We start from the raw sequence: 11,903 nt of genomic DNA, 5'->3' as shown, positions 1-11,903 counted from the left end.
CGCCTCCTCCTCCCCCTGTTGCATCATTCCCATTCGCTCAATCGATTTCTTCATCGAACAGAGCCCGTCGGAAAGTATTGATCAAAACTTTTCCCTATTAAGTCTAATGAACGGCTGTCCGGGGGACGAGCCAATGGGTAGAGAAAGGACGGCAGGGTTATTTCTCACACTACAAAGAACCATTGAATCACCACACTAAAGTCCATAGCAACATTTTTATTTTTATTTGCACATTTCTCCCCGGAAACATCCATGAAACAGGTTTAAACCCCATTGAGAGTACTTTCTGAGTACATATACTGTGTATTGCTGAGAGAGACAGTACAAAAAAGAAATCTACCTTTTCCCTGATGTGTTCACATAAGGCAGAGAGATTTAAAGGCACAAAATATCTAGTTGACTAAATGACTGCCTCTCATAAAAGATTCTGCAAAGTTAACAAACATTTAAAAACTAAACGGAGTCAAAACATTCAAGTTCAGTATTTCTTCATTTAGTGGCCACACAGTTATTTATTTTCTGTCACTGGAACATTTGTTCTATTTTCTGCAAAGTTATCATGTCTTCATTTATCGCAAATTCACGACTCTGCAATTTTTTCCGCTATTAATTATTTTTGTTGTTGTTAAATTTCATAAACATTTAAAAATCCATTAACTCATAAACTGACATTATAAATATCCCATCCAACAAAAGATAGCATTGAAGCCATAATTTACTAATAATACTTAAAAAAAGTATTACTACATTTTAATACATGATTTTTTTAACCTGATTCAGATCCTCTATTTAACAAATAAACAGAACAATTTTAGGTTTTTATTTTTATGAATGGGGCCCTTGGAGAAAAGTTTGCACACCCCTTTATTCGAGCTGAAATCCATTTATTTATATATTTTGTGTGAAGACCACTATTTGAAGAAATACCATATATGCCCCAATGCACAAATTCCCAGGCAAAAATCACATAGTGAATTGATAATTTGTTAAAATCATCATATAGTCCATTAAACCATACAGTTCAAGTTTGTATGTGTGTGTCATAATGAATGCAGCGTCACTTTCATCACAGGTTTGGTGCCATCCAATTCAGGAATTTCATTGCGAGTTCGAATCCCAAGAAGCAAGCCTGAAAACACAAATGGAAAAAAAAACTTGCACTGTAGTTTTGAATGACTTAAATTCTTATTTAAATACACAATGTTCTTGATAAACATGTTTATGATAAGTATGCTTTCAACTGTGGACTCCAATTTTCTTATTTGGGTTTCGGCCAAGTATTTTCATTTTAATGCATTCCTGGTATACTCTGAATAATATTAAATATTGAAATATGAACTCACAGCATTTGCAGGGAAGGCTCGAAGCATGACAGCGGTGAAACCTTTGTATAAGGAACCGATGCCCTCCTCTCGGATCAGCTCGCGCAGAACATCCCGGAAGCCATTGGGATACTTTCCCTCGGGAGCTGCAATGATGTACAAAAGCTATATCAGGGGGTGAGTATACTTTTTTTTTGTCTTAGTTCTTCTTTCTGAACAAAATCTTATGATGCAGGTACCAACATAATATCCCTTCAAATGATATATTCCTAATATGTTGCGGGCCAATAATTTAATATTTTTTGTTTTTTTAGTAAGTATAATAGTCGTATGTATTTAAAAACCAAAGGATTCAATCAGATTTTTTTGCTCAGGTAAATGCAATATACTGTAAATACCCGTGACCTAAATCAAGGTTAGGTTAGAACTTTTTCATCCCATATTTGGGAAATTTATTGGTAAATAAACAATTTAATAAATAAAAATAAATAAATAATAAATAATATAAAAATTAAAATATATATCATAATAAATACTAATGAATAATAGTTAAAAATAAATAAATAATAAATAAATGACATAATTTCTGATTGTATTAATCAACTTATTTTTTTAAACCTAATATTTCCAGTGTAAATTGACCATTAGTAGACAAAAAAATTGTGAGATTGTAAGCACCTGTTTGAAAGCGAGACTTGAGCACATCGGCGGGAATTGCCACGGCCCAGTTAAATATTCCTGCCATCCCTCCTGCAAAAAGCACGCTGGGAACACTGAGTTCATTATGACTAGAGAGAGAGAGAGAGGAAGAGAATAGAGCTTGATTTTTCCGCCTTGACAAAGAAATGAAAGTCAATCATTGTGGAATTCTTGCCTCCTTCCCGGCGGCGTGAGGACATTCTTCAACCACTCGTACGACATGAAGTACATGCCGCTCGCAGGAACGTCTGAATCACACAGTGACGTCTCGATTAAAACATAACTCATCATTGGAGAAAATATAAATAAAATAAAAATAACCCAGAACAATATTTAAAGGCCAATTGTACAGTCATTGCAAAGCAAAATAAAGCCGAACCTCTCATGAGAGTCAACGCGGTGCCTTTGTAGATTCCTCTAATGCCGGATTCTTTATACAGCTGCTTGACACAATCCATTGGCCCGTTGTACTTCACTTTTCCAGATGAAGCCTGGACCTACACACATTGTCACACTTTTCAGAACGGGCTTAAGGAGACTTTTATTGAATGAAGTGAAGTCAGTTTTTTTTAGACCATAGGTGTCAAAGTGGCGGCCCGGGGGGCCAAATCTGGCCCGCCGCATTATAGTGTGTGGCCCGGGAAAGTAAATCATGAGTGCCGACTTTCTGTTTTAGTATCAAATTAAAATAATAGATATAGATGTATATTAAATTTTCCTGATTTTCCCCCTTTTAAATCAATAATTATCATTTTTAATCATTTTTTTCTGTTTTTAGTTCAAAAATCATTTTGTAAAATCTAAAAAAAATATATAAAAAAGCTAAAATAAACATTGTTTTAGATCTATAAAAAAACGGAATATTCAGGGATTTTAATCCATTTATAAAAAAAAAAAATCTAAATATCTAAAATGGTACAGCCCACCCTTCACAATTAGTGAGCACTCACAGTAGTTAAGAAGAGGCCAACTAACCTGCAGTAGACATTTAATGCGCTCGCCAGGAGTCATGATAGCTGTGGTGAAGATACCGGACAACATCCCAGCAGCAAACAGCTGTGGATACCTAAAAGACAGGAGGCAAAAATCACGCCCCTAGTGGAGAAAACGACCAAAACACCACTGACGCAGAGCAGTGACCTACGTTAGGATATCATCAGGGCTTTTCTGCTGCAGTTTCTTGCCCATACCAAAGCCGAAGAAACATACGGCAAACATGGGTGTGACGCCAATGATTGGGGCTGCCATGCCTTTATACAGACCTTTTACTCCCTGCAAAGAGAGACATGAGGTTGTCAAATGGCGTTCATTGTCAACATTTAGCTGCACAACTGCTCACCTCTTTAGCTAAGGTCTTTTTGAAACAATCAATGGTTCCGGCATATTGGAGGGTTTCTCCTGGTTTGGCCTTTGGTTGAGTCTGTAGACGCACCTAGGGGAAGGAAGTATTTCCAACTAAGACACAGTACCGTCTACCTTTACAAATACTGTAAACATCACTAGTAGACGCCCAATTTGAGAGACAATGATAAATATAGCAACTGCATAGTTGGTGCAACACTAGAAAAACATACTTATTAGTCATAAGTATACATAAGGAAAACAATATCTACTTTTAATGTAAGGAGTGGAAATATATATCTGTATTGTAATATATTCGTATCTCAATAGGTGACTGGTATGCGCCTGCCAAAAATTTATGTATTTATGGATTCATATTGTCTTGTGTAAAAGGAACAAACAGGTTTGTCCCCAAAAAATCCTGTTACAATAAAATATATATTATTAAATTTGTAGTAGTATTAGTAGTATTACCCTATTTAACTTGTTTTTTCTTCAGTGCTGAGTCCTAGTCATGCTTATGAGTTTCTGTGTGAAATTTTACATTTTAATGAACTTAAAAAATAGATAGGCAATGAGGCATAATGTCTATTAGTTTTAGGCCTCAAAGACTGAGACACAGTAAAAGGTGCACGTGAATCTGGGTCAAAGTACTGCACTGTAGTATGCAGTACTGCAATACACTGCTATTTTTTTTAAATCACCATGCACATATGCAGGTCAATTAAAGGGTTATGCATGAAGCTGATTTAATTGGGAACCATTGGGTGAATGTTTTGCCGCATGCCGACATAATTTACTTTTATAGTGTCGAGTGGGTGACCAGCAAAGACCAGGCAGACGCCACCGAAACCTCCAGCGAAGAAGTTCTTCAATGGGCTGATAGGCTGCGGCTGTTTTGACATTGTGACTTTCTGCCTTGGAGAAATACACACACAAACACAAAAATAATGGAACGTGAGGGTAAGTATACAAAAACAATAACATTCCGTAAATTGATCTACCTGGGTACGAGAGGAATGATCTGAAATGAGTTACTGTCCAACGGCCGGACCTTTCACCCACATATGGACACGGACTGATTTGACTGTAACACACGTTGGGGGCACGTACGTCAAATTTCCCGTCCGGGTTCACCTGACATCGCACTTAGCCCTAACAATTACTCCCAAAAAAATCTTAATATTTATTTTAAGTAGTTAGTCTAAATTAAAAATACTACTTATCTATGCCGACTACTACTTTTTGTAATATGTTGACTACTATACTTATTCATTATATTGATTACTTATGTATGTACTACTAATTGATTATTAATTTGTCAGTTTGTTTTTATTGTTAATTTTAATCTCATAATACTTGTATAATGACATTAAAATCATTGAATTCAATTCCTCAAATACAAACAATGAAAAGACGACTAGCTCTGCTTTTGATTAGTACGACTAGAGGCGTGTCAGTTCTCAAGCGCGCCCCTAGCGACTCGGAATGGTCACTTCACCTAGTCAAGTGATCGGATCTGAGCTGCATTGTAAATAGTACATATACGAGACCACAGGGGCTCGCCGGGGCCATGCTTTTTCCCGTAGCCTCTTTAAAAACAACACAATAAGGTCACTTATTGCCTCTAAACCACAATTTATCACCCCACTAAGGGTTCCTTTCCTGTTCGGATTCCGAGTGTCGACGATCAGTATGTACCGGTCTCTGTACGCCTTCCGATCGGCGGAGCCCAACTCGCTTCACTTCGGGGCCGGAGAAAGCTTCCTAATCCTGGAGAGGAGCAACAAACACTGGTGGCTGGGCTCCCGGTGCAATTCGGGGGAGACCGGCTACATCCCCTCGTCGTACATTGAAAAAATCAAGGTAAACTGCACGCACCACTTCGGGGAAATCTACCGAGTAATGGACAGATGTTCGTGGATTATTCATGTGAGGGCTTCGGGATGCATCCAGATTATTTAATCAAAGGGTCTCATTTCAAAGCTTTACTTACGTGGTATGTTATTATCACAATGTTTTGCCATCTGTATTAAAACAAATCCAATAGGTTCTTTGCTCAAAGCTAATTTATGTGAAGTATAATGCATTCATTTTAGCCATTGATTCCATTTAAAGCAAAAATAATAATAACCCAGCACTCCCCTAATAGTAATATTTTATATTTTATGCACAATTTAAACATTAACTATTAACCTATTACTACTATATATCCGGGAATAATAAAAACATGCAAAGTATCAATATTTTATTTATAAATAATTTCTTATAGGGGCCAATGTACTGTGAGGGTTACACGATTAAGGTTTAAAAGCTAATAAAATATATTTTTTGTCCATTATATATAATCAAATGCGCTTTTAAATTCACCTCTCCTAAATTTGAATCATAACTTCCCATACATTTGAAATAAAATATTCAACTAAAATCTTAATGAGTACCGTATTTTCTCAACTATATTGCGCATCACATTTAAAGGCGCAGTGTCAGTAACGAGTGCTATTTCTGTATATCCTTATAGTCATAAAAATACGGTAGATTATTAGTTAAAAAGTGGATGAATAAACCCTATTATGTCTTCATGCCTCCATCTGTACATCTCAGAGGACCACCCTTTTCCTAAATGTCATGTTTTGTATGAACTTGGCCCCTCCCACATGTGTTCTTCCAGGGAAAACTAGTCGTGGCATGTGACCTGTGCCACTCAGGAATGAATGAATGCTTCTACATTTGCTGTGGAGTGTCAATGAGCTCCAATTTGGAGTCTTGCTGAGCATGTGTAACAAGTCGCTGAATGGCTGCTTGCTTTTCTATGAGATAACTGACCCACTTTCTTCCCTCTTTATTCACAAACAGTGCAGCCATAGGCAAGAATTTTCATCTTATCTTTAAAATTTGATGCAAGGACTAGGAGTGAATATTTCATTTCTATAGCTCCTTATTTTCTGCTGACTTTAATGGTGTTGTTGTTTTTCTTCTTGTGTATACCAGGCTCCAGAGCAAGATGAAGTGTTGCAGTCCATTGACCGAGCCATTGAAGGGATTCACAATGTTGCCTTGAAAAATGCTGGCAAATACAATCTGGAACAGCGAGATGTCCTACAGTGAGTAGAAATGCATCAACTTTTCTACAATGGCACGCACATTCTAGATTCTTGATTCTTGTGTTCTAGAAAGTTGATCCATCACAGAAAGGAGACGCTGGCACGGCGAAGCATTTCCGGAAACCCGCAAGGCCTGCCCTCTTCCAACAGTGAAATATCTCTCAGCCAAACTCCCTCTCTACCCAATGGGCATAGTCGAGATCCCACACGACAGGGAGGGGTCCCTCTATCGGGAAGCATGGACAGCATGCATGGAGAGCCAGGCTTCTATCAGGTCACACTAACGTCTTTTTCTAATACAAATTTTTAAAGTCAATGTGGCCCCCGGGCTGAAAAATTTGCCCACTCCTGCCTAATGGCTTGAGAAGTCTTTGTAGTCGATCTGGCTTATGGTGTATCTCTTGTTTTAGTGAACCTCCATTTGTCCTCCCAGGTGCCCCCGCAGCCTCGACGGGCGGCTCCAACCACACCGCCCCCACCTGAGAAAAAACGCGACAGCCGGCGTCCAGGTCCGCGTTCAAAAAGACTCCCGATAGAGACTTTTATTTTGTGACCTAACACGAGCTTTCCCTTCTTTCCAAAGAGCCGGACATCCCCTCCCGATTGTCTTCCCTAACTCCTTCCCCTTCCCCCGTCCCGTCCCTCACCATCAGCAGCACCTCTTTGGAGTCGGTGGCGTCCTCCGACGTCAGCCTGCCGAGTGCCTCCAGCACCCCGCCTCCCCCGGTGCCGTCCCGCGTCAAACCGGCCGCCCCGACCGCAGACTCCTCGGCTCCGGCCAAGAAGAGCCCGGCCCCGCCTCCCCCGCGGCCCGCCGAAGAGGACCAGGCGGACGGCGAATGGCCGTTGGCCCCGCCCTCCGTCGCCGAGAGCCCCGCCCCCAACGAGCCGGTTCCCCCGACCATCGGCGCCGAACTGATCGAGATGGTGCGGAAGAATACGGGCTTGAGTTACGAGCTGTCGCGGGTCGCCGTGGGGGTGGTGGTGGGCCACCTGCAGACCACCCTGCCTCACTCCTCCTCTGCCCTGGAGCAAGTTCTCCTGTCGCTGGTGGAGAGCAAGGTTAGACTTGTTTTTTTTATTGTGGCACGTGAGAACACGGGGGCCGTTTCGAGTTACAACTCGAGCTGATTTTAGCGGCGAGAAAATGGGGCATGGTCGGGGGCGGGGGGCATTTATCATATCATCCCCTCGTTTCCTGCCAGCTCTGCTATGTCAAACCCGATACGTGAGAATTTTAACCTCAGCCAAGGCTTAAACTTTTGTCACTTGCGGTTTCGAGAAAACAAGATGTAACGACATCATACAGATCCACAACACAACGCCAATAATACGCAATTTATTGATAATTTTGATATTAGTTATTTAGATATTAATGCTCTGACATTGTCAATGCAATGACAAACTCTCTCATGATTATAATTTTGAGAGCGAGCGAATCCGGCGACCAATTGTCCGCCAACAAAATATCCGGGGACCAAATGTCCGGGACCCAAACGTCTGGGGACCAAACGTCCGGGGACCAAACGCCCGGGGACCAAACGCCCGGGGACCAAACGTCCGGGGACCAAACGTCCGGGGACCAAACGTCCGGGGACCAAACGTCCGGGGACCAAACTTCCGGGGACCAAACTTCCGTCAATGAAACGTCCCGGAGACCAAACGTCCGAGGACCAAACGTCCGGTCACGATTTGAATAGTTAAAAAATAGTTTTTATACACTGCTGTTTTACCTGAAAACAGTTTTTTCCTGTTGGAAGCTTTCTCTGTGTGATATAACCCATTGTCCAGTCTATAAATAATCCTTGCTAAAAGCTTTCAGGTGTACAATTTTCCATTATAAAGAGAGTGCTTTCGGCCCGTTGTGAGACTAACCTGTGATTTGCGTGCAGGATTTGGGTGCCACGCTGCCTCGGGGTCAGGTGTGTCACGATGAGCAACGACTGGAAGTTATTTTTGACGACCTGGGCCGCCGCAGAGACGACTCCCAACAACGGAGCTGGGCGCTCCACGAAGACCACGCCCTCATTGCCTGCTATCTGGAGGAGCTTCTCAAAATACTGGTAAGAGTGACACTTTTTATCGGGCTGTATATATTATTGTTCTCACAAATAAAAGCTTTTTATTTTTCTAGACTGATGCGGATCCCGAAGTGTGTAAGAGGATGTGCAAGGCCGGCGACTGTGAGAATGTTCTCTCTCTTGTCTCCTATTATCAGATGGTAATTATCATTTATTTTCTTTAATCAACTGTCAAGCATTTTTGTGTATTGCCGATATTTGTTTTCAATTAATGTTGACATTTATACTGTTTTATACACTGTGGGTTTACTTTTGTCACATGACCGCAGGAGCTTCGCGTGTCTTTGCGACTGCTCTTGCTCAAAGTATTTGGGGCTATGTGCAGTCTGGATGCGGCCCTCATATCTACCCTCCTCAACTCCATCCTACCTATGGAACTTGCCAGGGACTTGCAAACCGACACTCAAGGTGTGTTGCCAAATGTTTCCACTCTATTCTATTATTAAGTTGAGTCAAATATTGTGTTTTATTTTCTAACCACTCAGAACACCAGAAAATGTGTTACACAGCCTTGGTACTTACAATGATTTTCTCAATGGGAGAACAGGTGCCATATCATCACTATGGTAAGGCTTGCTGATTGTTGAATACATTTATTTCAAAATACATGCATAGATAGCATGGCATTGTGACCTAATCTTCTTCCTGCCTTCTTTTAGAACACTTGAACCGTGACTTTATCCAGTTTTTGCTGGGCGTGGTGGAGGACGGCCATCCCTCTGACCCCACAGAGCAGCTGCCTGACCTCTTCCTCAACCTTTTGCTGGCCTTCAACCTCCACCACACAGGTGACCACTGTCCTCTGGTCTACGACTTTAACAGAAATTCCACAGAAATAATACAACACACATATTTTCATACCTCCTCAGTTTACAGCACTTATCTTTTCCCAAATCTGCCCCTCAGCGCCTAGCAACAACGTCATCATGCAAGAGCTGAAGAAAAAAAACGTCAAGCTTCTCTCCGAAAAAGTGCTGCTGCTCCTCAACCGAGGCGGTACGTCAATCCTATACTCCCCTCCACCATTTTTTATCGCACTTGACCCTTGACCCCTTGCGTACCCCCCTCTACAGACGACCCCGTGTGTATGTTCAAGCACATGCCACCCGCGCCACACGCCGTGCTTAAGTTCCTGCAGGACGTTTTTGCTGACCGAGCGACGGCTGACATCTTTTACCGCACTGACATGATGGTGATGATCGACATAGCAGTGCGACAGATTTCTGATCTTTCGCCTGGGGACAAGGTGAGATGGGAAGACATTTTGTTTTTTTTTTAAATGATAATACAGCTATCTTGGAAGTATGGGATTTTGTCAAAAAACGCCGTAGCGCCCAAACTTTGGACCCCAGTTAAATTTTTTAACCTAATTTTACACTAGTGATGGTACATTTTGTATTACAACTAATACAATTTAAAATAAATAGTTCAGCTTGTATCAATATGAGACAGCTAATTGTTTATGTTTTTCTATTTAAACCAGATTTAGTTAAAAAAACAGCAACCCTATAAAGACAACAGCACCCAGTGTTAGTTTTGTGTATTTGACATGAATATTAGATTCACTACTTTATAATCAATATAAATACTTATATTGCATTAATTGAGAGAAGTCTTTATATTATATTTTTGTCTTTTCTCCACATTTTCAACCAAAGCTCCGCATGGAATACCTGTCCCTTATGCACTCCATTGTGCGCTCAACGGATTATCTGGAACACCAGCACCGGCTCTCTGACCTACAGGGGGCGCTACAGAGGATTCTCAGAGAGGAGGAAGACCCTGGAGAAGATGAAGGCAGCGCTACAGCCAAACAGATGGATAAGCTAATTGTGCAACAGATCTATAAGGAGTTCCCACAGATCAATGGCGGTAAATACTCCTAACTCAATGTCGCAGTATCACCCAGGATAAAAACAACATATATCACTTTAGTAGGTCCTACCACTTCTCAAATGTAAGCTACTATTTTCTCGACTTACCGTTAGCATCGTGCAAATATCACAAGTTGTAGTAGAGACGCAGTCAGGAAAACACGCAACTCTCAATTGTTCAGATACATAATCACTCATATGCCAGTTTTTCCTTGGACTTTTTGTCCACTGCTGCAGCATGCATGAATTGCGTGACCGGACGTTTGGTCCCCGGTCTTTTGGTCGCCGGTCAAATGGTGACAGAGAGTTTACTGTTGAAACCAGCACTCAAAATTATATTCATGAGAGAGCATTAAATATCTAAGTACTCTTTAATATCTAAGTACTCTTTAATATCTAAGTACTGTTTAATATCTAAGTACTGTTTAATATATATTTACTGTTGAAACCAGCTCTCAAAATTATATTAATGAGAGTTTAATATTTAAGTATCTTCTGTTTTCAACAGTACTTAGATATTAAACAGTACTTAGATATTAAAAAGTACTTTGATATTAAACCGTACTTACATATTAAACTCTCTCTCATGAATATAATTTTGAGAGCTGGTTTCAACAGTAAACTCTCTGCCACCATTTAACCGGCGACTAAACGTCCAAACACCCACTAAATGTGACTAACTCCTTAATTTTATCTGCGACTGGATGAGGCTAAATGTGAGAAATGTGCAAAGACAGCTAAGCGTGAGATAATGCGCTATTAGCCAAAATAGCTAGATCTTGGAGTTGGTAGCAATAATGAGCCACATGAAATGTGGCCCATTTTTTTTCAATTAAAGTAACAGATTATAATATGTATAAACTGTTTTCTAATCAAAATGCACTCGGACAGGTAAAACATGTAAAGAATATATCGTTAATGCATGTCGCTCAGAAAAGTATTTTCCTAACAAAATATAGATATAGAGTATATTCTATTATAACTGACTTACGATACTTCACTTTAATCCCAAAGTGCTTTGTCACTTATTTAAATTAAGTGGAACTGGATGAACAGGTTGACTGCTTTGACATTTAAAAGCTTTTACCAGACTAACTAGACTTTTAGTTTGTTCTCCAAAAGCAGGAGGAGTTTTGCCACTTTACACGATAAAATACTGCATTTGACACTGTTTTGTGGCTTTGGCTGATGTTCTGTTTTTATTGTCTTGAGAAGCACCATTAAGCAAAGACACTGTATAATAATTATAACGTAAATATCCTTGATTTATTCTCTCTGTGCTATCAGTCGTGTTCGCTGAGTTTACAAGTCAAGTCTGTTTTTGTTTGTGTTTGTAACATAGACTGGAAACATATCTCTTACTTCAATAGCAAATATGTCTGGTACTTCTTGCATTGTGTTCAAAATATCCCTTTATTTGTCTTGTTTTTGTTTTTACAGCCAGTGTGGAGAGATGAATGAGTTTTGTTCCTTAACTCAAAT

General features: G+C 40.2%; 2 protein-coding genes across 4 annotated transcripts; one reads left to right on the top strand and one right to left on the bottom strand.

Moving 5' to 3' along the window:
- Positions 1-201: 201 nt before the first annotated feature.
- On the bottom strand, positions 202-5,297 carry slc25a20 (solute carrier family 25 member 20). Of its 3 annotated transcripts, none has more exons than XM_077727338.1 (10): positions 5,064-5,297; positions 4,163-4,276; positions 3,361-3,453; positions 3,166-3,293; positions 2,997-3,087; positions 2,401-2,518; positions 2,197-2,269; positions 2,001-2,110; positions 1,344-1,468; positions 202-1,129 (listed from the first exon to the last, which is right to left on the bottom strand). In XM_077727338.1, exons 2-10 carry the CDS (start codon positions 4,265-4,267, stop codon positions 1,067-1,069), a joined length of 906 nt encoding a protein of 301 aa, XP_077583464.1. In that variant the 5' UTR covers positions 4,268-4,276; positions 5,064-5,297; the 3' UTR covers positions 202-1,066. The 3 variants fall into 3 exon arrangements, with proteins under 3 accessions (XP_077583464.1, XP_077583461.1, XP_077583462.1); XM_077727335.1 differs by lacking the exon at positions 5,064-5,297 and adding an exon at positions 4,367-4,449 and having other exon boundaries at positions 4,163-4,280; XM_077727336.1 differs by lacking the exon at positions 5,064-5,297 and adding an exon at positions 4,367-4,449.
- nckipsd (NCK interacting protein with SH3 domain) lies at positions 4,843-10,765 on the top strand. The gene is made up of 13 exons (XM_077727332.1): positions 4,843-5,228; positions 6,354-6,466; positions 6,536-6,740; positions 6,900-6,975; positions 7,050-7,528; positions 8,359-8,529; positions 8,601-8,687; positions 8,817-8,955; positions 9,033-9,113; positions 9,207-9,335; positions 9,454-9,543; positions 9,621-9,793; positions 10,206-10,765. The coding sequence occupies exons 1-13, from the start codon at positions 5,058-5,060 to the stop codon at positions 10,431-10,433; spliced, it is 2,142 nt and encodes a 713-aa protein (XP_077583458.1). The 5' UTR covers positions 4,843-5,057; the 3' UTR covers positions 10,434-10,765.
- Positions 10,766-11,903: the final 1,138 nt, after the last annotated feature.

The sequence above is a fragment of the Stigmatopora nigra genome, chromosome 10 (genome assembly GCF_051989575.1).
Source record: "Stigmatopora nigra isolate UIUO_SnigA chromosome 10, RoL_Snig_1.1, whole genome shotgun sequence".
Lineage (NCBI taxonomy): Eukaryota > Metazoa > Chordata > Actinopteri > Syngnathiformes > Syngnathidae > Stigmatopora > Stigmatopora nigra.
The sequence above is the reverse complement of the archived record's forward strand: the minus strand, read 5'-3'. Positions and strand labels throughout refer to the sequence as shown.